At 44.1% G+C, this 26,630-nt stretch overlaps 1 protein-coding gene across 1 annotated transcript in view; it reads left to right on the top strand.

The window, feature by feature from the left end:
• The window catches only part of LOC124594643 (dehydrogenase/reductase SDR family member 11-like), a 117,937-nt gene that overhangs the window by 50,900 nt on the left and 40,407 nt on the right, over window positions 1-26,630 (top strand). Inside the window, exon 4 of the mRNA XM_047133011.1 lies at window positions 24,204-24,333. Coding sequence (XP_046988967.1) covers window positions 24,204-24,333 — 130 coding nt within the window. The remainder of the gene's footprint in view (window positions 1-24,203; window positions 24,334-26,630) is intronic.

Below are 26,630 nucleotides of genomic sequence, written 5' to 3'. Positions count from 1 at the left end.
GACTGCAATCACAAGTCGATTATAGGGTATATTAAGCAAGTACATAAACGTAAATTAATTATGCGTGGAATCGTGAATATACTAGAGTGTTGTGGAAGGATAAGACAGTCATGTCAGAATAATTTCATAAATCAGTTTCACTGAAAATCGTAGCATTATATCGGCCATTAGGAAATAGCTGTTTATGTTCAACATTTGTTCACGGCTTACACGGTTGCGGAAGAAGACGTTTACCTGCGTTGACGACACGTCTTGAAGGCAGCTCTAGAGCTAAAAGGGACCTTGGATCTCATTATAATCTTAACAAAAATAGATGAGTGCAGCCCCCTTGCTGGGTTGGAAATCGGGACTACGATTCTAGCTGTGTAGCCACTGAAGCATGATCAGGGACACCACTCAGCCTCAGAGATCTGTCTCTAATTCGTTGCTCAGTCGGGTGTCATTCGTTTCCCATTGGTTTGCGGTTGCTCATCCGTTCTTTGTCTAAAGGAACATGGGCACAGCAGTTTGCCGCCATGCTCATAAATTCAGAATAATTACAGAACGTGGCCCTACACGAAACTGTCGCTAATAGCATAGGCACATTGGGTACACACACGGCACAGATCAGTAAGTACACGGTATTGGTGATAAGTTGAGAAAACCGTCCCGAAACAAATGTGCTACAAAACACCATACACAGGCCGCACAACGGGTTGGAATACTCTGGATCAGGTGGTCGAGCAGCTGCTGGGGTATAGCCTCCCATTCTTTCACCGATGCCTGTCGGAGCTCCTGAAGTGTCGTAAGGATTTGAAGACGTGCAGTGATACGTCGACCGAGAGCATCCCAGACGTGCTCGATGGGGTTTAGGTCTGGACAACAGGCAGGCCACTCCATTCGCCTCATATCTTCTGTTTCAAGGTACTCCTCCACGATGGCAGCTCGGTGTGGCCGTGCGTCATCATCCATCAGGAGGAAGGTGGGACCCACTGCACCCCTGAAAAGATGGACATACTGGTGCAAAATGACGTCCCGATACGCCTGACCTGTTACAGTTCCTCTGTCAAAGACATGCAGGGGTGTACGTGCACCAATCATAATCACACTCCACACCATCAAAACACGACATCCGTACAGGTCCCTTTCAAGGACATTAAGGGGTTGGTATCTGGTTCCTGGTTCACGCCAGATGAAAATCCCGCGAGAATCACTGTTTAGACTATACCTGGACTCGTCTGTGAACGTAACCTGAGACCACTGTTCCAATGACCATGTTCTGCGTTCTTGCAACCAGGCTTTACAGGCTCTCCTGTGACCAGGGGACAGTGGAATGCACCTTGCAGGTCTCTGGGAGAATAAACCATGTCTGTTCAGTCGTCTGTAGACTGTGAGTCTGGAGACAACTGTTCCAGTGGCTGCGGTAAGGCCCAGAGCAAGGCTACCTACAGTACTCTGTGGCCGTCTGCGGGCACTGATGGTGAGATATCGGTCTTCTTGTGATGTTGTACACTGTGGACGTCTCGTGTTGTAGCGCCTGGACACGTTTCCTGTCTGCTGGAATCGTTGGCATAATCTTGAGATCACACTTTGTGGCACACGGAGGGCCCATGCTACGAACTGCTGTGTTTGACCAGCCTCCAGTCTTCAGTCCGGAACCGCGTGACTGCTACGGTCGCAGGTTCGAATCCTGCCTCGGGCATTGATGTATATGACGTCCTTAGGTTAGTTAGGTTTAAGTAGTTTTAAGTTCCAGGGGACTGATGGCCTTAGATGTTAAGTCCCACAGTGCTCAGAGCCATTTTGAGCCAGCCTCCAGTCGCCCTAGTATTCTACCCGTCATAACGTCATCAATATGTGTTCTTTGAGCGATTTTCAACACCCAGTCACCATTAGCACGTCTGGAAATGTCTGCACACTTACTCGCTGCACCGTACTCTGACATGCACCAACACACGTCTGCGTATGTGGACTGCTGCCAGCGCCACCGTGCGACGACCGCAGGTCAAATGCACCGCGTGGTCAAACCGCGAGGTGATTTAAACGCGCAAATCGCCCACCAGAGCGTTGTTTCACCATGTATCAGCATTATCCTTAAATTAAGGGCATGAGTGTAGACTTCAGCATGATTTAGTCTCTGTTACCTTGGAGCCTAGCGTGGAGTGTCCAGCCTTGCTATTAAATGAGTCGCCTCGCGAGAAGATCGACCGACGCCATAACTCAGGGGCGGGCAGGAATCCTGCACGTGTGCGGTGCACTTGCACGCGTGCAGTTAGGTGTTCTGCGTGCACACAGGGGCATACTGGCCACCCGCTTCTCTCCCCTCCCCACCGTACCATCTCTCCGCTCCTTTCTTTGCAATGCGTTTTGTTTCATAGCTTGCTTTATTGAATAAAGGAATAAGGTTAATAGGAGTGCTTGAAAGAAGTCATGGGGTTGAAAGAGTACCTATTACCTACGATACGTTTTATTTATCACAGATGTTTACAATACTTTTAATGTATGGAACTAAATTTCTACACACAAACGCAAAGAGTTGCATAAATTTTCATCACTGATATTTGCTCTTAACCAAGACTTATTAATTTTCATAACAGAAAAAAATCTCTCACAAACCTATGTCGAGCCAAACACTGACATTATCTTCCGGCTTCGCGATGGAGACGAGGAAACTCTTCCTGTGTAAAGTCGTGATAAAAGCATATTACACGTCTTGCCTAAAGGAACTTATCTCTCACACGAGAATTACACTGCAGATCTATTAATTCCATTTGCAAATTGGGATGAATATCATCTACAGAAACAGCAAATGGTATCGAGAACCATTCAAAAGCTTGGGATAAATATGATATATTCCCAAATCGCTTGAAAAATTCCTCTTTTGTTGCACTAAGTATGAAAACATATTCTGTGTAATGTAATATCGTGTATAGACACCTTTTATTAACCTGACACGTTCCACATCATTACGAAGTGTCGTATTCGTGATCTGTGGAACAAGTACTAATCTAATGTAATCTAATCTTTGCAGTTTTGTTCTCGCACAGTAGACAGAGTAGGGAAATGCACTGCGTTACCTGACGAGAGCTGTCGTTCCCACAGCTCAAGCTTGCTAGTGAAAGCTTGTACCTTTTCAGCCATTTCACAAATTAGCTGATTTTCTCCTTGTAAACTTGTGTTCCATGCATTCATGTGTCCGGTAATGTCCACTAAAAATGCAAGGTCGGCAACCAACTCTGGATCTTCTAACTTGGGGTCGTACCTTCCTTTGTCCTTTAAAAACTGATTTATTGGTATTCTCAGCTCAAAAAATCTTTTGAGTACATTACCGTGGCTAAGCCAGCGGCCTTCACTGTGATATGGTATGTTACCGTGCTCTTTCGCAATTTCAGTTAAATATATATGAAACTGTCTATGTGTAAGCCCGTGGGATCTCAAATAATTAACTGTCCGAATAACCACTTGTATGACGTCCCCCAGTTTTGCTGCTTTTGCACAGAGTACTTCTTGGTGCAAAATGCAGTGGATGCTGTACAATGATTCTTCTGCACGCTGTAGCTTTTTTCTTAGTAATCCAACAAATCCCATTTGTTCCCCTGTCTTTGCAGGTGCTCCGTCTGTTGTCACAGACACAAAACGTTCCCAGTTTAAGCCAGCTGAATCGACAGCTTCTTCAATGGCTTTTAGGATGTCGGCGCCGGTGGTCGTGCTTTTTAAAGATATAATATCTAAAAAAATCCTGTTATGTACAGAGCAGTGTCCATGCCGCAAACATAAATCAATAATTGCGGGGTATCTGAAATATATGTGGAATCATCAAGTGCGATGGAATATGCAATAAACTCCTGCACTGCACTCCTTAATTGACGGCAAACGTCACCTGTCATAGCACTCACAGTTCGCCGAGAAAAAGTGATAGCTCGAAACTGATTTGCATTCAGTGGGCAAAGTAAATCAGTAGCGTCATTGATGCACTCTTTATAAACTCACCTTCAGCAAATGATTTTCCAGCTCTCGCTATATTAAGCACAGTCTTATAACTTGCACGTACCGCTGGGCTATCATTGCTGTCGTCCTGAACAATTGAAAGCAGTGCTCCATAAAATGTTAAATCAGTTGGATGAAAGACATGTCGACAGAAAGTCGCAGATCTCTCGTGACAACGGCAACTTACGTCAGATTCATCTAATATCGTGAGATCGCTCTTCTTAAGCTCAGTCAATTTCTCTATCCGCTCAGAATCCGACAATAAATTGTACACGTCCTTATGAAGACAGCCAAGTCACAATGAGAGGAAGCTGAAAGGCACGCGTTAAGCTCACGCAGATTGGCGTGAGGTCTGGAACAGTTAAAGGAATTAATAGTAGCAAATAAAGTACGTAGTTGATGTAATACTTAACTTTAATCCACAACTGTAGAACATCTCTCTTGACGGTACATGTTATAACCACAATATAAAATAATATCAAATGCTATGGCGCCTTGCTAGGTCGTAGCAAATGACGTAGCTGAAGGCTATGCTAACTATCGTCTCGGCAAATGAGAGCGTAGTTGTCAGTGATCCATCTCTGGCTAAGTCAGCTGTACAACTGGGGCGAGTGCCAGTAAGTCTCTCTAGACCTGCCGTGTGGCGGCGCTCGGTCTTCCATCACTGACAGTGGCGACACGCGGGTCCGACGTATACTACCGGACCGCGGCCGATGTAAAGGCTACCACCTAGCAAGTGTGGTGTCTGGCGGTGACACCACATTACACATTTCGAATTGTCACCTTTTTGCACAAACAAAAAATGGACCCTACCCGACGTACTTATGTCGATTTGGGAAAAGGGCAACATCAGCGTGTGACTGTGGCGATCCGGAGGGTACACCCGAGCATGTTGTTTACGAATGTCCCCTCTTCAATGATGTCGCAAACACACTACGAGACAGACTACCCAACCATGACACGTATCAACTGCTCAGACGAGAGGAAACTTTTCAGACCCTAAACACCTTGGCAAACGAGGTATCACGAAAAGTTCTAACTGAATATCTAAGAGAGATACAGTAAATATCAAGGACAATAATCACCGATTTCGATCAAGAGCCCTTTTCCCATGCCGCCTGTGCGTGGACTGGCCGACTTCATCCGTGTTGGAATCCGCCATGTGCAGGACTAGGGGGAGTAGGGATCAACCACCGATTATGACACACACCGGACATGACGTAGGATAAGTTAGTTTGTAGGACTTAGATATAGGAAATTAGAATAGGTACTGCAGCGAATTATAACGTCGAGGCCTGCCCAGTGCCAGGGGCATGTTCTTCGGGATTAGCTCGAAGAACAAGGTATATTATAGTAGGTTTATATTCTCACTGGCGCACATGTGACGCTGCAGAATATATATATAAATTCAATTAGTTATAGGAATTAGGTACAAACATTAGATGTAGATATTAAATGCCCATTGTTGTTAGCAACTGTAGCTCACTATAAAACTAAAAAACTAGCTGCACAATTTAATAAAAAATGTATAACTGTTAGGACCCGCTAATGAGCTAAGGAAGTGGGTTAACTTGTACTAATTATAATGGTTATCTTAAAGAATTTTTTAAAAAAAAAATGAGTCTCCCATTCCTTTTTAAAAGATGGCAAATCTCCACTTCTCCGTTTCCTTGATTCACTCTGCATTTTCCGGTTCTTGAAATACAACGTTCCCTACGTAGTGTTCGCTTCTCATCAACGTCCGCAGCTTAGCCTGGTACTACACTGCCGCAACCTGCCGGCTGTCGCCACTGCCCCGGTCGACGATTGTAACTAACGCTCACGATCGTTACAGCTTGTATTTAAAACAAATATGATTTGCAGAATGAGATTTTCACTCTGCAGCAGAGTGTGCGCTGATATGAAACTTTCTGCACACGTGCAGCGCTGTGCGCTCATGAGCCCGCCCCTGCCATAATTAACCACGGTCGCGTTCGTCACCAGTGGTCACCCACCATGCTGCCACTGAGTTAGTTGATGCTGCAGTCTATGTCACCCACTTGCAAAGAGCCTGTACAACACTCATCGCTATATATAAAAAGCCAGTACTCGCTTTTAGAGGTTTGTAATTCACTCAAGATTTATTGTTGCAACAGTGAGTATGGAGTACATGAATTGATTACATTTACTGATAAATAGCAAAAGAGCATCTGACGTAAAAGGTATCGATCCATGCTAAAACATCCAAAGTTTGTCTAGCCTCCATGCGCGGCAATGCAGGGGCCTACTCTGGTATCCAATCGATAGTACAGGTGGCGAATACTGTCGTGAGATACGTAATTCCACGCCTGCTCGACCTGTTCTCGAAGTTCTGTAACAGCCGTTGGCTGACGAGTCACGCGAGTCAATTCTCGTCCAGTCACATCCCGCACGTGCTCAATTGGAGACAAGTACAGAGATCGTGGTGGCTAGGGACGTTGCTGCACATCTTGCAGAGTTGAGTTTCATGTGCTGTGTGTGGAACAACACATCACCTTTCTGTTACAAGAATGGCAAAAGAACAAGTCTAACAACATTCTGCACGTACCGAGAACTGGTTGGCATCCCCACCAGGCACACCAAAGTGAACGAGGGTTGTAGCTTATCGCACCCCAGACCATAAAGCCTGGGGTGGAGACAATGTGTCTTCGACGAATACGCTCTACAAGTCAGCGCTCACCAGGTATACATCGTATGCGTGAAGGACTGTCACTTGTGTGCAGGTAGGATCTGCTTTCGTTGCTGAAGACCACGCGGCGCCATTCCATCTTCCAAGTGATCCTCTTACGGCATCGGCCGAGCAGTGCATATCGATGCTATGGTGTGAGTGGAGGGCTAGAGTCCCACCGCTAGTAACCAGTTCGCAATAGTTCATGTTCTATGCTATGGTAGCTGTATGACATACCACTGCTACCCCTACAATACGACGATCCTGGCGGGCGCCTATCCTGTGTGAACGTAGAGATACATATATATGGATGTAGGTTCACTTTGATCACTGATGCCAAGATCGTTACATAACTCACGCAGCCCGTCCAAATAGCGTGGCAATAGTCCGAAAGGACCATGCCACCACTCGGAAGGCTACACCTTAACCCAACTCGCTCAGTTGGTTGTAGGAAGCATGACTGCGTCTCCATGGCATGGTTGCCTGCTAGCTTCACACCTTTACACTACACGAAGTCTTCTGGCCGTGAGAATTCCCTATTAGAGAGCATACATTGTCCAGTCCCAAAATAATAATAATAATAATAATGATTTTATTAAGCAGTACTTGTCAGATGAAATAAACTGAGAAGAATTGTCACTTCATGAAGTTAGAAACCTCAGAGTTTAAGCATTGAGAAACCCTGGTGGAGGATATTTGTGAAGGGGAGAGAGATAAGACGTATACGATCAAACCACGCACATTAAGACATTGTTTTAACTGCAGTTGGACAATAGAAGTGTTCCATATGTTATGTAAAGTAGGGTCCTCCAGTAGCCCATCAGATGACGGACTAAACATGTGATGGTACTATTTGAGACTACGCCAAGGGATACAAGCCCTGACGTCAACGAAATAATTGCAGTATCCGTAAGTGGTAAGATCGAGCAGAAACCTCTAGGAGAAATCCGACATTAAAGTATTTACGTGTCAAGGGAACCAGGTAATGGAAATATCCCGAAAGGCTATTATCGAGGGTCATCTGCAACTTAGACGGCATATGAGCAAGAGATAAAATGAGAAGAGTCAGTCTGATGGAGAAGATTGATGGAGAATTCTGATGGAGAAGTCTGACAGAGGAGTCCGAGAGTAGTAGTACGGCAGTCCACCGCAATCTGAGTATGCAGAAGTAATGTTCGCAGCGAGAAGTCGGTGATCAGATCTGGAGACACACACAGCAACTGCAAGATATGTCTGGGCAATAGCTCTGAACAGAGACGATCTGTCTTTGTCTCAAGGAACAGCTAGCACTTGTAGCTTCGTAATTAACGAGAACAATTTTCGGAATAGTAATTGTCTCTTGTAGACTTAGGCGAGTGGCCTGTTGATATTAGTAAATTGAGTCTGACAAGTAATACAGAAAGGGATTAGGAACTGGCACCTCTTTTATAAGTTATCAAAGAAAATAAAGCTATTACTTAAATAAATACTGAATTCTTCAGCATGCCCAGCCTGCTATTAGTCCTAAAAGATTACCACTGTAACCAACAACCACCCAGTTCTACCTCAGAGAGCTTTCTCCCTCTCATCTCGACAATAAAGGTGGACACTCAAACAACCCTCAGATTGTCGTCAACGTCCTGATCACACTACAAAACTGTGCTTGGACGCGACAACACAGACGACATTTTGCTAGCTATATCAGTATCTGTTGGCGGACGGCACTGAAGCCATTATCAGTACATCTACTATCCCCCCAGGTGATATATGCCATGATCTGATGAAACTCAACGTCGTCTTTCAAGGTGTACCACTTTTTCCGCCAGTATACATAATTATCAAAAAGTTGCGATAGACAGATACCGCCCACAGGAAATTTAAAGAGGCCTTTGGAGAAAAGAGAAGCAGCTGTATGAATACCAGTCCAAAACAAGGAAGAGAAAGCTAAAAGGTGGAAGGAGTTTATACAGAGTTTGTACAAGGGAACTGAAGGCAGTGTTATAGAACTGTAAGAGGACGTAGATGAACATGATGTGTGAGACATGATACTGCAAGAAGAATTTGATAGAACAGTGAAATACCGAAGTCGAAACAAGGTTTTGGGTGTAGATGACAAATCGTCAGAACTGCTGATCGCATTGGGGGAGCTAGCCATGACAAACACTCCCATCTGGTTTGCAAGATGTATGAGACAGTCGGAATACCGTCGGACTTCAAGGATAATACGGTAATTCCAGTTCCAAAGAAAGCAGGTGGTGACAGGTGTGAATATTATCGAAGCTGTCAATTTAATAAGTCATGGTTACACAGTACTGACACGAATTCTTTACAGAAGAATGAAAAAAAAACTAGTAGAAACCAAAATCGGGGTCGATCAGTTTGGATTCCGGAGAAATATAGGAACACATGAGCCAATACTGACCCTACGACTTATCTTAAAAAATAGGTTAAGGAAAGGCACACCTAAGTTCATAGCATTTGTAGATCTAGAGAAAGAAAACGACTCCAGTACTCTCTTTCAAATTCTAAAGGCAGCATGGGTAAAAGACAAGGAGCAAAAGACTGTTTACAACTTGTACAGAAACCAGACGGTGATTATAAGAGTCGAGGGTCGTGAAAGAGAATCAGTGGTTGGGAAGGGAGTGAGACATAGTTGTAGCCTATCCCTAATGTTATTCGTTAAGTACATTCAACAAGGAGCAAAGGAAACCAAAGAAAATTTGGATTAGTAATTAAAGTTAGAGACTGCCCATGACACTGTAGTTGTGTCGGAGACAGTAGAGGACTTGGAAAAGCACTTGAAAGAATTGGACAGTGAAATGAAAAATGTGTATAAGATGAGCATGAACAAAAGCAAAACAAGGAGAATTAAATCAGGTGATGCTGAGGGAATTAGATTAGGAAACGAGGCTCTGTAGGTAGTAGATGATTTTTGTTATTTGGGCAGGAAAATCACTGATGATGGAAGAAGTAGGGAGGATATAAAATTTAGGTTGGCAACGGCAAGAAAAGCGTTTCTACAAAGAAGAAAATTGTTAACATCGAAAACACATCTACATCTACAAAGATACTCCGGAAACCACCGTATGGTGCGTGGCGGAGGGTACCCTGTACCAGTACTTGTCATTTCCTTTCCTGTTCCACTCGCAAATATAGCGAGGGGAAAACGACTGTCTGTATGCCTCCTTATGAGCCCTAATTTCTCGTATCTCATCTGCCTGGTCCTTACGCGCAATGTATGTTGGCGGAAGTACAATCGTTCCGCAGTCAGCTTCAAATGACGCTTCTCTAAATTTTCTCAATGGTGTTTCTCGAAAAGATCGTCGCCTTGCCTCCAGAGACTTCCATTTGCGTTCCAGAAGTATCTCCATAACGCTTACGCGTTGTTCGAACCTACCGGTAACAAATCTAGCAGCCCGTCCCTGAACTGCTTCGATGTCTTCCTTCAGTCCGACCTGGTACGGATCTTGAACACTCGAGCAGTACTCAAGAAATCCTCTATGCGGTCTCCTTTATAGATGAACCACTCTTTCCTAAACTTTTCCCAATAAACCGAAGTCGAACATTCGTCTTCCCTACCATAGTTCTCACATGTTTGTTCCACCTCATATCGCTTTGCAGAGTTATATCCAAATATTTAAACGACTTGACTGTGTCAAGCAGGACACAAGTAATACTGTATCCGAACATTACTGGTTTGATCTTCCTACTCATCCGCATCAACTTACATTTTTTCACATTTATGACTAGTTGCCATTCATCACACCAACTGGAAATTTTGTCTAAGTCGTCTTGTATTTTCCTACAGTCACTCAACTTCGACACCTTACCGTAGACCACGGCATCATCAGCAAACAACTGCAGGTTGCTGCCCACTCTGTCCGCCAAATCATTTATGTATATGTCCTATCACACTTCCCTGGGGTAATCCTGACGAAACCTTTCTCTCTGATGAACGCCCGCCCTCCAAGACAATATGCTGGGTTCTATTGTTTAAGAAGTCTTCGACGCATCCTCAAGTCTGTGAACTAATTGCATATGCTCGTACATTCGTTAACAGCCTGCAGTGGTGCCCTGTATCAAATGGTTTCCGGAAATCTAGAAACATGGGGTCAGGCTGTTGCCCTTCACCCATAATTCGCAGTCTATCATGTGAGACAAGGGCAAGCTGAGTTTCGCACAAGCGAAGCTTTCCAAAACCATGCTAATTCGTGAACACAAGCTTCTCAGTCTCAACAAAGTTTATGATATTCGAACTGATGAGAATATGTTCAAGGATTCTGCAATAAACAGAAGTTAAAGATATTGGTCTGTACTCTTGCGCGTCCGTTCTTACACCCTTCTTATGTACTGGAGTCACCAGCGCTTTTTTCATTCACTTGGGACTTTATGCTGGGCGAGAGATTCATGATAAATGCAAGGTAGGTAAGGATATGCACTCATGCTCATAAATTAAGGCTATGCTGATAAATGGTGAAACAACGCTCTGGTGGATGGTTTGCGGGTTTAAATCACCTCATGGTATGACCATGCGGTGCAATTGACCTGCGGTCGTCGCACGGTGGCGCTGGCAGCAGTCCACATACGCAGAGGTGTGTTGGTGCATGTCAGAGTACGGTGCAGCGAGTAAGTGTTGTGCAGACGTTTTCACACTTCCTAATGGTGACTGTGTGTTGTAAATGGCTCAAAGAACACATACTGATGAAGTTATGAGGAGTAGAATACTAGGGCGACTGAAGGCTGGTCAAACACGGCAGGTCGTAGCACGTGCCCTCCGTGTACCACAAAGTGTGATCTCACGATTATGGTTCAAATGTCTCTGAGCACTATGGGACTTAACTCTTGAGGTCATCAGTCCCCTAGAACTTAGAACTACTTAAACCTAACTAACCTAAGGACATCACACACATCCATGCCCGAGGCAGGAGTCGAACCTGCGACCGTAGCGGTCGCACGGTTCCAAACTGTAGCGCCTAGAACCGCTCGGCCACTCCGGCCGGCTCTCACGATTATGGCAACGATTCCTGCAGACAGGAAACGTGGGAAACGTGTCCAGGCGCTACAGTACGCGACGTCCACAGTGTACAACACCACAAGAAAACCGATATCTGACCATCAGTGTCCGCAGACGGCGACGGAGTACTGCAGTAGCCTTGCTCGGGGTCTTACTGCAGCGACTGGAACAGTTATCTCCTGGAACACAGTCTACAGACGACTGAACACACATGGTTTATTCGTCCAGAGATCTGCAAGGTGCATTCCACTGATCCCTGGTCACAAGAGAGACCGTAAAGCCTGGTGTCAAGAACATAGTACATGGTCATTGGAACAGTGGTCCCAGGTTATGTTCACGGACGAGCCCAGGTGTAGTTTGAACGGTGATTCTCGCTGGTTTTCATCTGTTGTGAACCAGGAACCAGATAGCAACCCCTTAATGTACTTGAAAGGGGTGCAGTGGGTCCCACTGGTGGATGATAGCGCACGGCCCCAGCGAGCCGCCAGCGTGGAGGAATATCTTGAAACAGAAGGTATCAGGCGAATGGAGTGGCCTGCCTGTTCTCCAGACCTAAACCCCATCGAGGTCGTCTGGAATGCTCTCGATCGACGTATCGCTGCACGTCTTCAAACCCCTACGACACTTCAGGAGCTCCGGCAAGCACTGGTGCAAGAATGGGAGGCTATACCCCAGCAGCTGCTCGACCACATGATCCAGAGTATGCCAACCCGTTGTGCGGCCTGTGTACATGTGCATGGTGATCTTATCCCATATTGATGTCGGGGTACATGCGCAGGAAACAGTGGCGTTTTGTAGCACATGTGTTTTGAGACGTTCTTCTCAACTTATCACCAATGCCGTGGAATTACATTTCTGTGTCGTGTGTGTTCCCTATGTGCCTATGCTATTAGCGCCAGTTTTGTGTAGCGCCACTTTGTGTGGCACCACATTCTGCAATTATCCTTAATTTATGAGCATGAGAGTAGATTTAAGAGTTAGGAAGTCTTTTCTGAAAGTATCTGTATGGAGTGTAGCCATGTATGGAAATGAAACACAGACCATAAACAGGTTAGCCAAAATGAGGATACAAGCCTTCGAAATGTGTTGCTATGGAAGAGTGCTGTAGATTACATGTGTAGATCACGTAATTAGTCATGGGGTGCTGAACAGCACTGAGTAGAAAGAAATTTGTGGCACAACCTGATCAGAAGTAGGGATCGGTTAGTATGACGGATTATGAGACATCAACGGATCAGCAGTTTAGTATTGGAAGGAAGTGTGGGTGGTAAAAATCGTAGAGGGAGATCAATACAGCAGATTCAGAAGGATGTAGGTTGGAATAGTTATTCGGAGGTGAAGAGGTATGCACAGGACAGAGTAGCATGGAGAGCTGCATCAAACCAGTCTCTGGACTGAATATCACAACAAGCCCGACCTCTTGCAGGTATCCGAAATGGCAAGAGATGGTTCGTGCATAGAAGACTCTACGCTATTAGTGTGCAATAGACTGGGTCGGATTTGAAGCGTACGCAAATGTCTGAGGCGGTTAGGGCGACCTGTCACGCAAAGCGGGAAATGCGGGTTCGAGTCCCAGTGTGGTACAAATATTAAGTTACTGCCATTGATTCATTCAGTGCTGGAATGCGAGAAACGTTACTGAAAACGTTTGAATAGTTCCCAATATCTCACTGTGCGAGTATAGTTTCCTCTTTCAGAGTGACCGTAACTACTGTTCATCAGAGAATCCGATGAGTCTTAGGTATGTTGTAGAGGAAATTGTCGTGAGTATCTGGCTAGCTGATTTTCACGCGACGGTCCCTAGTTTCCGAGAAGATAGATTCTGAGGTTTTATTTGGAACATCTACAGGCATCCCTGTTACATTAGTCATGTTTCGGCGAAACCAGCGTAACGCAGCATTTAATGTTCACGGCTATCAGGCTGATGCTACATGTGCTGACCCAGTTCGTGTACCCTTTTTTGAATTTCATCATACAGAATACTGTTAAATAGTATATGTCGTGCAAAATTATTCAGAAAGAATCATTTTCGCTGTAGTAATTGCATTAATATTTCAATGTGTATTCCGTTGGCGTTCCTAGTTAAAATGCCACATACCTGCATAACTTTCGCTTGATTCGTGGGGAGGACACACTGACCATACAATTTACAATCAAGTCTCTGTAGAGGAAAGAAAAGTAACCATGTACACCACGAAATTATCTCACGGAAATGTACTACACTGTGCCAACCTTGTGGTATTTATTTTTTGAGGCAGGATGAAATTTGGATGAAAAAATAAAAACGCCTCCAACTATCAGAAAAGTAATAGAGAAATCTCTTCTAGGGAATATTCCATAAAAATACGTTCTTTAATTGTGAAACAATTTTGTGCAAATGATTTCACAGGAATGACCAAACACGCGTGATTCGCATCGAAGGTGATCGAAGAAAGAATAATCTTTTTGTACTAAAATGAATCGTGTTTTCCTCTGTCGGTTTTGAAACATCCGCGTACCGCCAAACCTGTACCTTTCATTACATGTGCGTGGCGCTGCATTAAGTCGGACTTAGAATGCCTCTACGATATATACCATCTGGAATTTTAGCGCAGCAAGCGATATAAGTGATAGGGAATAAGGCGGTTCTGCAATCTACTCTGTGACAAACGGAGTACACATGTGAGGAAAGTTTGCTGTAGTGATAGATTTACTAACGAAACTACTTCGGCGAAAATGATTATGTGAATAATTTTGCATGACATATACCATAAAATGTTGCTGGGTGACAAACCCGCCATTGCCCGGTTACTGATTTTGCCAATTTCTTATTAGAAAAATACATTTTCTGTACGCTGGGCGCAGCTGGTTCGCCTATCTATAGCGCGATTTTGTAAACGTCTTTACGGCAACACCTGTTCATGGGTCTATAGACAGCAATTCCTTTCGCCTACAACAAGTTTGCGCTTCGCATTTGAAAGCTGTGAGAAGCACTACCCAGGTGTCGGGGATGTCCTTAACTTGACTCGACTGTAGGCGTGTCTTTGTACTAAAGGACAAATGTATTGAAACTCCATGCATGATGCTGCATTTTTCACGCACCACATTGTGTATGACGTCACATCTCTTGAACTTTGTGTCGTACAATGATATATTTGTGCAGGCACATTCAGCGACCTGTAAAATGTGTTGCGAATAGAGTTAGTAGCAAATAAGTACTAAATCTGAACGTCATGCATTATGCGGCAGTGTTTATTGCGTCTTATCTTCTCAACTATGACAGGTAAGTCGTTCTTACTCTCACAGCGATTGTTGCCTGACGCAGAGGAGTATGTGTATTTCGTTGCAATCAGTCCAGTCGTTTAGGACGACAGGTGGAACACACACACACACACACACACACACACACAGTAATGTTACATTTTTACGCTATGTAATCATATTCTGTAGGATGAAACTGAAAAAAAAGTGCACGGGTCGGATCTGAACATGTACTGTCTGCGTGATAAACATTACTGCATTACTTTTCGCATGGTCAATACTCGTCTAACATCACGAGCTGCTTGTTTTAAACAGTAGTACTACTGACAACATGACTCGTGCATCTGATGTTATTTACATGTATTTGACGATGCTGGTGCTGATTCCGCATTTAACATTTGACGATGCCACTATGGCTGCAGTACACTAGGACTTTGTTTTTATGAAACAGATCTGATGATCGTCATTAAAGACCGAAACCGGTAATCTGTTAATAAAAAGTTTGTTACCATAGACGAAAATTAAAGGAAACTTAAACAAAAAGTCACCATTCCGAAAAGGAGCAATTAATGCAGTTATTTAGGGGAAAACTTATTTCAGTTCTGGGTCGTAGTTGTAACACCTTTTGGAAATAAACATTCACTAGGCACAGATTTTGCAACGAAGATACGATACTGTTGAGCTTGTTGGTACAAACACGGAAAAATGACTTCCATACCCTCCTTTCTGCAAATGAGTTGCTCTTTAAAGATACACTGAGGGAAAAAAATAGTGCACCTGGAAAGTTTTGATCCAATGACGGCGTGTACCACCTAGGGGATAGTTTTGTATCTCGCCTGGAAGGCGGCGCGTGGGTCTGCTCCTGAGATCTGCAAATTACGCCGAATGAAGGAAGCGAGTAGGACAAGGTGAGGTAAAGCACTTCGGTACTGCATGTAAAGTTAAAGCACCTTTACTGGTGTATAAACATATACAAACACATTACTTAAATTTTGGTACAGACGAGCACGTAGGTGCGAAGCCTTTCATGTATCAAAACTAACAGTTACTAGAAGTTACAAAGGCAAAGTCTATAATGGATAGTCCCCCCCCCCCCCCCGTACAAGTAGAATCTAAGTTGCTAGGCCGTCTGCTCTTAATCTACTGAGCCGAAAAGAAAGGCCGGCCTGGATGACCGAGCGGTTCTAGGCCCTACATTCTGGAACCGCGCGACTGCTGCGGTCGCAGGTTAGAATCCTGCCTCGGTCATGGATGTGTGTGATGTCCTTAGGTTAGTTAGGTTTGAGTAGTTCTAAGCTCTAGGGGACTGGTGACCTCAGCAGTTAAGTCCCATAGAGCTCAGAGCCATTTGAACCATTTTTCGAAAAGACAGCGGCGCTTGTTGAGCTCCACAGCGCCAGCTAGAGGGCGCTGTGGTCGGTGTAGTTCGTCCGCTCTGGTAGTGCCAACCTACGAGCGGGCACCTACGCTGTCGCATCGGAACTATCGATACCGCAGATTAGTAGATGTATTGATACTAGTTTCAAAGTCTTCTGCCAAGAGATGGGGTAGTGGCGTCGCTACCAGAGCGCCATCTGTTTCTATCCTTTAATAGGGAATGCGCACTGCAAACATGTGAAGGAAGCAGGCAACTGAAAGAGATTGAAACGGATCAAACAGTGATCCTTTCGGAGATCCGCCACATCAGTTCGACGTGCTGGTCACTTGCGCAACGATGCTGATATTCGTGGTCAAGTGGACATTCTCAGACACATAGACTCAGATCTTGCAGCACATACGCCCGCCAGGATCGCCGTATTATGAGACAAGCAGCTCCAAATTCTACAGTTACGACATCATAGGTAAGAGGGCTTGCTAGCCCAGACATGAGCAACACAAACTATTGCGAATCGATTATTAACTGTGAGACTACAGGCAGGCACACCTCTAGCCTGTTTGCGGCCCTGCTCACGCCACAGCATCGATTTGCACATCTGAACTGTTGCCGTCGGAGGATCAGTTGGAAGATGGAAAGGCGCGCCGTGGTCTTCAGCGATGAAAGCCTTCATGCTCTGCAAAACGTGCAGCTACAGTCTTGGCCAGCACGATCTTCAATAGCGCGTGTGTTGGATACGATGTGATGAGAAACGACTCATGTGACTCGTCAACCAACAAATATTACAGAACAACGTAGCACAACGTATCCCCAGGACAGTGTCTGCAGTCTGTAAGATCGACTGAATGTCAGAGTTAGAGCCAGTATTGCCGCCAGTGAGGGCTACACGACGTACAAATATGGGCGTTTCAGCATGCGTTGATACATCGTACTACAGAGCCGTTTGTGCTACTGATATGTCAACGTAATCACCTAGGATACTCCATACGCATTGTTACAACAATAAAACTTGAATGAATTGGAAACCTCATAAAGAGAGTACTAATTTCTTTCCCGTCAGTGTCTTACAGGGTTTGACAAATAAGGACATACTTCTTCACTTTTGTGTGCTTCCTTTTTTCTTGTTGTGACAGCGCATTGGCTGTCTACGATTTTCCCAGAAGTTCTATACCCATTTGGTTACAGTAGAGGAAGCAGCATCTACTCCGATTCACATGAACTGCAATGGTGTCCAAAATTAAAGCAACAAACGGAAATTTTGCAAGGTTGGTTTATTTTGTGACAAAACGGTGTAAACAGGTGATAGTAAAGTAAAGAATACAGAACGTATAAAGCTGCAACATTCATAACGGTAGACAACAATGTTCTTCTCTTTTTCAACTTTACGGATTTTCACACACATTCTAACAACTGGTTAATGTGCTCAATATAGAGTTTGACCACCTCTGCCAGCAAGAAAGTCATGAGAACGGCAGGGCATGCTATGAATGACGTCATCAATCTCATGTTGAGGCAATAACGCCCGTCCCTCCTGCAGAGCTGCTGGCAGTCCTGGAGAGTGGTTGGTGGAAGCTAGCGCGATGCAAACCTTCTCTCTGTGCATCCCAGACATTCTCTATGGGATTCAAATCAGGAGAGAAAGCAGGTCACGCCATGGGTGCAGCAACTTCTGTCATCAAGATAGCGTTAACTACCCGTGAGGTCGGGTATTATCGTCCTTCAGTATGAAGTCTGGGCCCACAGCACCTCGCAACAACCGTACGTGAGGTCCCAAGATCTCGTCACGATACCTGCATCAGCTACGCCTTGCCGATCCACCCATACAATTTCGTGGAGAGGTGTTCGTGTGGTTAACATAATCCCAGCCCACACCGTTAGGGACCCTACTCGATATTGATCTCTTTCCACAGTGTTTGGGTCCAGAACTCGAGTTCCACGTTGGCTCCAGATCCGAATCCGTCGATAATCTCTCTCCAGACCAAATCGCGACTCGTCTGTGAAAGGAATATTGGCCCACTGTTTCGACCATTTAGGTGGCATGCTGACGGCCCTTGTGTGAAGACACGCCAGAGGTAAACAGACACCACTCTGCTGAAGCCTTCTGCACACCGTTTGTCCCGATACAACGTCCAGCGGATGTTGCGCGGTCAGATGCCAATTGCCGTGCAGTACTAAGGCGGCACCGTTGTGCCCTTAAAGCCAAGTAACGTTCCTCTCTTTCTGGCGTCACATGTGGTATGCCCTGCCCTGGTCTTCAGGATACAAATTCGGTCTCTGTAAACTGTCACTACAGCCGAGAAACAACAGAACGATTCACATTAAGCCATTGGGCCACATCGGTTTGCACTCTCCTGCTTCCATTCTTCCCATGGCCCTACACCATATAGAGCGTGGTAGGCCTCTTCTCTGTGCCATACTGCACCGTCTGTGACTGCGTAGTAGTAGTAGTAGCAGCAGCAGTAGTAGCAGTAGCAGCAGCAGCTTTATTTATCTGTAGATCTCTTTTTGCAAGGATATAGGACATGTCAAAGTATTTACAAGTTTAGACCAATTTAAAATAAGCTAATTCGTACACACATACATTTACAGACTTCTAGTTAGAGACTATCATTAGATTTACTCCTGGTATACAATACTTTTTTTTTACAAATAACCTATTAAATAATGTAATGCTACACTGTTCACTCATATCTCATTATCAGTCACTGTAAACACTATACACACATTGTTTCGTAACATTTCACTCACTACACACACACACACACGCACACACACACACACACACACACACACACACACACACACACACACACACACACTGGTTAGCTCTGGGACATTTTCCGTACCACAACTTCCCATTTGCTATCCTGAATAACTGAGTCAGCATCCCTCTATAATGAGTGAGATGCTGAGCTCAGAAAGAGGAACAGGTGTTAGTGTTGTGCTACGCATAGCTTGGGGGTAAGTATTTAAAGACAAGGGAAAAAGAAGGGAAAGAAACCATAGGGTGAAGGTGTTATGTGGAATGTTGGATGTTTTATAATCATTATTATTATTTATTTGTATGACATTTTTTTACCAAACCCCTACTCTGTATTATCTAAGCAGTCCTTCAATGTATAAAATGTTTTGCATAACACGGACTTTTTAGCTGCGTTTTTAAATAAGTGTATTTTTGCAATTATTTTTATCACTTTTGGTAATTTATTGTACAGTTTTATTCCTTAGTAGTAAATGCTGTTTTGAGTTTTATGTTTACTTTTTCTTGGTAAATGTAAGTTTAGTCTAGATCTTGTTCCATGGTCATGGACAGAGCTGTCTGTGCAGTAATTACCAATGTTATTTTTGATGTGTACAACTGACTGATAAATGTATTCACACAGTGCAGTTAAAATCCCCATAGTTTTGAACAGATCTTTACAATGAGCGCGGCCACTGTTTTTGGTTATTATTCTTATGGCTCTTTTCTGGAGACTGAAAATTTTGTTCATATTTTGTGCATTTGTTCCCCAAAACAGAATGTCATAGCTAAGAATTGAGTGTACATATGAATAGTATGTTAATAAAAGACACTGTATTTTACACATTGATGATAGGATTCTAAGGGCATAACATGCTGATGACATTCTGTTTGCAAGTATCTTTGTGTTTTCACACCACTTCAACTGAGAATCAATAATCATTCCTAGAAATTTTGCATTTGTTACCAGTCTATAGAGGTGCCATCAATATTTAATTTAACATTGTCATTTTACCTCTTCAAGCTGAAATTCATGGCATTACTTTTCTTTATGTTCAATGTGACTTTATTGCTTATTGACCAATTGTAATCTTCCTTGAGATTTTCATTTGCTTTCTCTGCGAGGAGTTCTCTTGTTTTATCAGTGACTATAGTATTGCTATCATCAGCGAAGAGGATTTTTCACCACGAGTAACACTACTGGGAAAGTCATTGATCTATATCAGGAATAGTATTGGTACTAATATGCTACCTTGCGGAACCACTACATTAATGTATTCTGGTTATGATAAGTGTTTTACGAAATGTTTAGATCTATTACAAAGATATTATGGATGAAGGACCGCCCGGCAAACACTAACCCGTTCGATAGGTGCCCTGACGTCATCTTTGGCGTGGTTGTCCGTTGAGCGGATTGCTACATTCCGTGCAGAACACTATCGTACGGACATCTGTTGACAGTTTGATTACATCATGAGTTAGACACAGAAAGTGGAAATAGCTGCTTGTTACTTCAATTTTCGACAGCAGTGTACTTTGTTGCTCATAAACCATACTTTTAAGTTACTGTATAACTCGTGCGCATGCTTCTGGATCTCTGTATCTTGAAAATGAAAGTTTTAGAACCCCAGGTACAGTAAACTGCAATTGCTGCATGATCATTTAATTAATTTAACGAATAACGTTTCTTCAGTTGCCTCAATAAAACGTCCTTGCATTCTTTGACAGTTGGTGAGGCTGGTGGGATACTAATTCTGTTGACAATTAACCATTGGTATAATTCTGGATATTTAACATCCGTAAAATCGATTCAGTAGAAAAACTGTAATTATTCGATTCTTAACGTACTCGACATCGAAAGAAAAGTATCGAATAATTGTTTATACTTACTTGTATCAGAACATCCATAACCAGGCACCTTTAGGCAACAGCGGGCAGACGTGTGCGAACACGAGAGTGCATGCAGTCAAGCAGGTAGATTGTTGCGTACGCGCGAACCCGCAGGCAGTGATGATAAGTTGGTTCACTTCACACATGTGCAGAACGTGCTGAGAGCGGCTGACTGGCGGTCAGGCTGCACAAGCTACGCCTATTCGCAGCGTTGGAACAACTTAACCGCAGGAAGACTGAGCACCACATCAGTGCCACCCAGGGGATTTCTGTGCACTGACAAAAATCCTCAGCCGAAAAGATGTAAAGAAGATTGTCAAGGGCACTGTTCAACGCGGGTAACTCAAACATTTACAGAGAATCTTCGTACATCCACATTTAAACTGGATGAAGGTGGGACACAGCTGGTATAATTTTTATTAAAAATGAAATTCCTCCAGCTATTCTTAAGAGTTTATATTTACTTCGCTACAAGTTTCGACGTTGCGTCAACGCCATCTTCAGGCCCGTACACTTTGATAAAACCAGTTGCGTGTGGCTCAGTCTAGCAGTCCGCTGTGAGACCAACACGTAACTAGTTACTGCCTGCCATACATGTGGAGCACATGTTGGTCTCACCGCGGACTGCTAGACTGAGTCACACACTACTGGTTTTATCAAAGTGTACGGGTCTGAAGATGGCGTTGACGCAACGTCGAAACTAGTAGCGATGTAAATATAAAATCTTAAGTACAGCTGGAGGAATTTCATTTTTAAGAAAAATTTACAGAGAAGGAGACAATCTACACCTATCGTCTGTATGCGACCCATACCACAAGAAATTGTTAGAGGGAATAGAAAATATCCAAAGAATAGCAGCGCGTTTTGTTACAGCTTCGTTTAGAAGGTTCGAAAGCGTCATGGAAATCCCAATCCAAATCCAGTGGCAGACATTACAAGAGAGTTTTTGTGCATCACGCTGCAGTTTACTGTGTGTTTCATGAGTTTGCTTTGCTAGAGAGTCAGCCATTATATTTCTTCCACTTACATACATCTGGCAGAAAGACCATGAAAGTAATATTGGAGATTCGGTCTTGTACGGAGACATAATCAACAATAGTCGTTAACACGCTACTGAAACTGAAAAGAGCGAAAGTACCAGTGGTACACAAAGGAGGAGGAGGAGATTAATGTTCAACTTCCCCGACGACGACGTCATTAGAAACGGAGCACAAGCTCGGGTTAGAGAAGGATGGGGAAGGAAATCGGCCATGCCCTTTCAAAGGAACCACATGTAGATGTGGCTTGAAGGACACACTCGTGGATGTAGACTGCAGGCGACTCTTTTACAGTCGAAAATTTTTTCCCTTTGTGGACCATCTCGTGCTTCAGAGGATCGGGGGATTAGAGCGATGTACCATAGCTGAGTCGTCGCTTTAAGTTGCTCTTGACAGTTGCAGTGGCTCGGCGCGGCAGCTTAAACAATAAAGTAACGTGATTTTGTAAGCGACTCTACCGCAACACTTCAGAGTTGTCACAGCTCTGTGGATGACTACTGTTTTCGCCTGCAGCGGTTCGCACTTTGCACTTGAAAACTGGCAACAGCACTGCGAGCTGACACGGAATATCTTGCCCACCTCGACTATAGGTGTAGATGATTCTCGAAGTGGTTGTCAGCGTGCGAGATGGCTGCTAAAACTTGCACTCTTTAGGAACTGCACCTGATCCGTCAGCTGTCCGACCGGCGAAACGGTGCAGCATTAAATGAACCCTTACTTGATTACGGCTTGTCAGTCAGATCTCGATAAAGTTTCAGAGAGTGATTTGTTGCAGATAACGATATCGTCTGTGAAAAGTCAGAGCTTACTATTAACAGCGTCTGCCAGTCATTACCAGTCAACAACAGCTAGTTTTGGTGGTATGTCCGTCCTTGTAATGGATGGTCTGTGGTACTTCGGCCGTTCAAAATGGTTCAGATGGCTCTGAGCACTATGGCACTTAACATCTGAGGTCATCAGTCCCCTAGGACTTAGAACTACTTAAACGTAACGAACCTAAGGACATCACACAAATCCATGCCCGAGGCAGGATTCGAACCTGCGACCGTAGCGGTCGCGCGGTTCCAGACTGAAGCGCCTAGAACCGCTCGGCCAATATGGCTGGCTTCGGCCGTTCACTTACGTAATAATGTAAAACAGTACATCCGCCCCTTCGACATTATTTAATTACTGTATATTGTAACCAAGTTCGATGAACTGGCCACTGATAGGATCTCGTATACCATAGGAGTTCACCCCCATATGCGTCAGTTAAAGCTTGAAGATGGTGTATCGACTTACCGGAACTGGTTGCAGTATAATAAAACAACATAAAAACGACCGCTGCAGGGGTTTCATTTTATTACAGCAGCTACTATCCCAGTACAGTACCCTGGGACACGATAAAAGTTACTTTTTACGATGACTTGTCTCCAATCAACCCTGTCAAATATTTTGTTTGATGCTCCATATTGCCATACTTTCGTTAATAGGCGTTTCGTGTGGGACTGTGTCAAATGCGTTCCCGGACATGAAGAAATACTGCCTTGATTCGTGGCGTTCTGGATGGCATATGAGAAAAGAGAAATATATCTCTCAGTCCTGACTTATTGAACTGAGACTTTACAGCAGATGGATGTAAAGAATTTTGGACGGTAATTTTATGGACCACTTCTTTTACCCATCTTGTAGACCAGTCAGACATGGGTTTCCTTCTAACTACTGCTCACAGTTTTTGATTAGAGTGATCTATGGATGCAATAGAGGGGTTCTTCACCTCCAATTTCCGTACACAATCTGACAGGGATTCCAACGGGCCCTGAAGCGTTGTTCAACTTTACCGATTTCAGCTGTTTCTCGGCACTGGGGATATTAATAACTATTTCACTCGTGTTTGCAGTGATGTAAGAATTAAAATGGGGTAGTGTTCCAGGAATTTCCTTCCTTCAAGAAAATTTGAAAGCAATTACCTTTTCTTCTTCTTCTTCTAATTCTTCTTTACTACCATCAATATCAGCTCCTGCGTCATCCAAGAGTGTCTGGAGACAGCTTCGGTGCCACTGACTGCCGTTAAACATACCCACAATGTACTGCGCTTTGTGAGAGGTCCTTCGATCAGATTCTGCTACGGTATTCGTTGGAAGCTTCACGCATTGTCCTTATGAAAGTCGAACACCTGTCATTCAGGGTATCTCTATGTATTGTCCTATACTTTGTTTTAAACCTATTGTGTCATGCGCTTTCGATGGATTTTTATTTATGGCTATTAAAATGGTACGTGTTTCTCTGTTTATTAGCCTCGCTGGTCACATTCCTATGAGCGACTCTCGAAACTCGATGTACTTCGCCAGCAAGGTAGCTGTGAAGACGCTGCTCGAAGGAATAAGAAAGGACTTGATTGCTAGGAAAAGCAATATACGAGTTGGAGTAAGTACAGTTTACTCCTCCACATTACCAGTATTCGAGCTTAAAAGAAGATTGTGAATTAGATCCTTTGCTCTCCCATATCTTCTAAGTTATTAATTAACAGCAGTAGAAAAAAGACGAAATCAATTTATCTCAAAAGATTAAACGTCTTGGTAGCGCCATTTAGCGACTTTTAACTAAGTGAAATTTGGTAAAAGTTATAAAACAAACTCCGTTTCTCCATGTACTCACAGAACGTTTCTTTCATTATTTAGCGTTAGGGAAGCTATTTATTACATGTACAGCTATTCCGAACACAGTTTCATCAATTTAAGAAAAATACCGAGGCTGAAATAGCTCCTTTGTACTTCAAAACATTAAACTAATGATACAAGTTTTGGCCACAGGAAAACTGTAGCAACTAGATAATTGACAAGTACTCTGTTGTGAAGCCATCGCACCACTGGCTCATGAATCACCACTGAGAATATTACCCAGTAGTTGTCCAACGTACGATATTTTTACTACAACTTGTTTCGGGACTACGTTATCTCATTATCAAGTGCTTAAAGCTTCTGCGCTATTAAACACCGTCAAAGGTAAAAGCCCCAGCAGCAAACACGCATTGACAAACCTAAAAACTATTCTTATATGAACATCTCATGTTGGCGTGTCACACTGTCAAGGCTCAGTTTATGACTTACCAAGTGGGAGTAAACACGCCAAAGTGAGGTGTTATAGGAGGAATTTTTAGGTTCGTCAGTGCGTGTTTGTAGCAGAGGTTTTTACTTTTGACGGTGTTTAATGGCACGGAAGCTTTACGCCAGTTGTGTTCAAAGTATCACACTTTCGATAACTGGTGCATAACATTCTCAGTAATGACAAGAACCCCCTGAAATCTGTTTTACTCCTGAACATAGTACTCTACACTGAAGCGCCAAAGAAACTGATATAAGAGTACGTATTCAAATACAGACATATGTAAACAGGCGCAATACGGCCCTGCAGTTGGCAACGCCTAGGTCTATGTAAGACAAGAAGTGTCTGGTGCAGTTGTTAGATCGATTACTGCAACTACAATGGCAGGATATCAAGATTTAAGTGAGTTTGAACGTGGTGCTACAGTCGGCCCACGAGCGATGGGGCACAGCACCTCCGAGGAAGCGATGAAACAGGAATTTTACCATACGACCATTTCACGAGTGTACCGCGAATGTCAGAAATCCGGTAAAACATCAAATCTCCGACATGGCTGCGGACAGAAAAAGATCCTGTGGGAAGGGGCCCAAAGACGATTGAATCGTTCAACGTGACAGAAGTGCAACACTTCCGCAAATTGCTGCAGATTTTAAAGCTGGGCCATCAACCATTCGACGAAACATAATCAATATGGGCTTCTGGAGCCGAAGGCGCACTCGTGTACCCTTGATGACTGCACAACACAAAGCTTGACGCCTCGCCTAGGCACGTCAACACCGATATTGGACTGTTGATGACTGGAAACCTGTTGCCTGCCCGGACGAGTCTCGTTTCAAATTGTATCGATCACATGGACGTGTACGGGTGTGCAGACAAACTCATGAATCCATGGACCCTGCATGTGACAGGGGACTATTCAAGCTGGTGGAGTCTGTGTAATGGAGTGGGGCTTATGCAGTTGGAGTGATACGGGACCCCTGGTAGTCTAGCTACGACTATGACAGGTGACAAGTACGTAAGCATCCTGTCTAAACACCTCCACCCATTCATGTTCATTGTGCATTCCGTCGGGCTTGGGAAATTCCAGCAGGACAATGCGACATCCCACACGTACAAAATTGCTACACAGTCGCTCCAAGAACACTTTTCTGAGTTTAAACACTACCACTGGTCACCAGACTCCCCAGATATGAACGTTACTGAGCATATCTGGGATGCCTTGCAACGTGCTGTTCAGAAGAGACGTCCTCCCCCTCGTACTGTTACAGCAGGACAATGCGACATCCCACACGTACAAAAGTGCTACACAGTCGCTCCAAGAACACTTTTCTGAGTTTAAACACTACCACTGGTCACCAGACTCCCCAGATATGAACGTTACTGAGCATATCTGGGATGCCTTGCAACGTGCTGTTCAGAAGAGACGTCCTCCCCCTCGTACTGTTACAGGTTCATGGTGTCAGTTCCCTCCAGCACTACTTCAGACATCATTTGAGTCCATGACACGTCGAGTAGCGGCGGTTCTGCGTGCTGGTGGGAGCTTTTCACCATATTAGGCTGATGTGCTAGTTCTTTGGCTCTCTAGCGCATAAAAGTGGCACTACTGCACTAATATACCA

The sequence above is a fragment of the Schistocerca americana genome, chromosome 2 (assembly GCF_021461395.2).
Source record: "Schistocerca americana isolate TAMUIC-IGC-003095 chromosome 2, iqSchAmer2.1, whole genome shotgun sequence".
Taxonomy (NCBI): Eukaryota; Metazoa; Arthropoda; class Insecta; order Orthoptera; family Acrididae; genus Schistocerca; species Schistocerca americana.
This window is presented reverse-complemented; position numbering and strand designations above follow the sequence as displayed.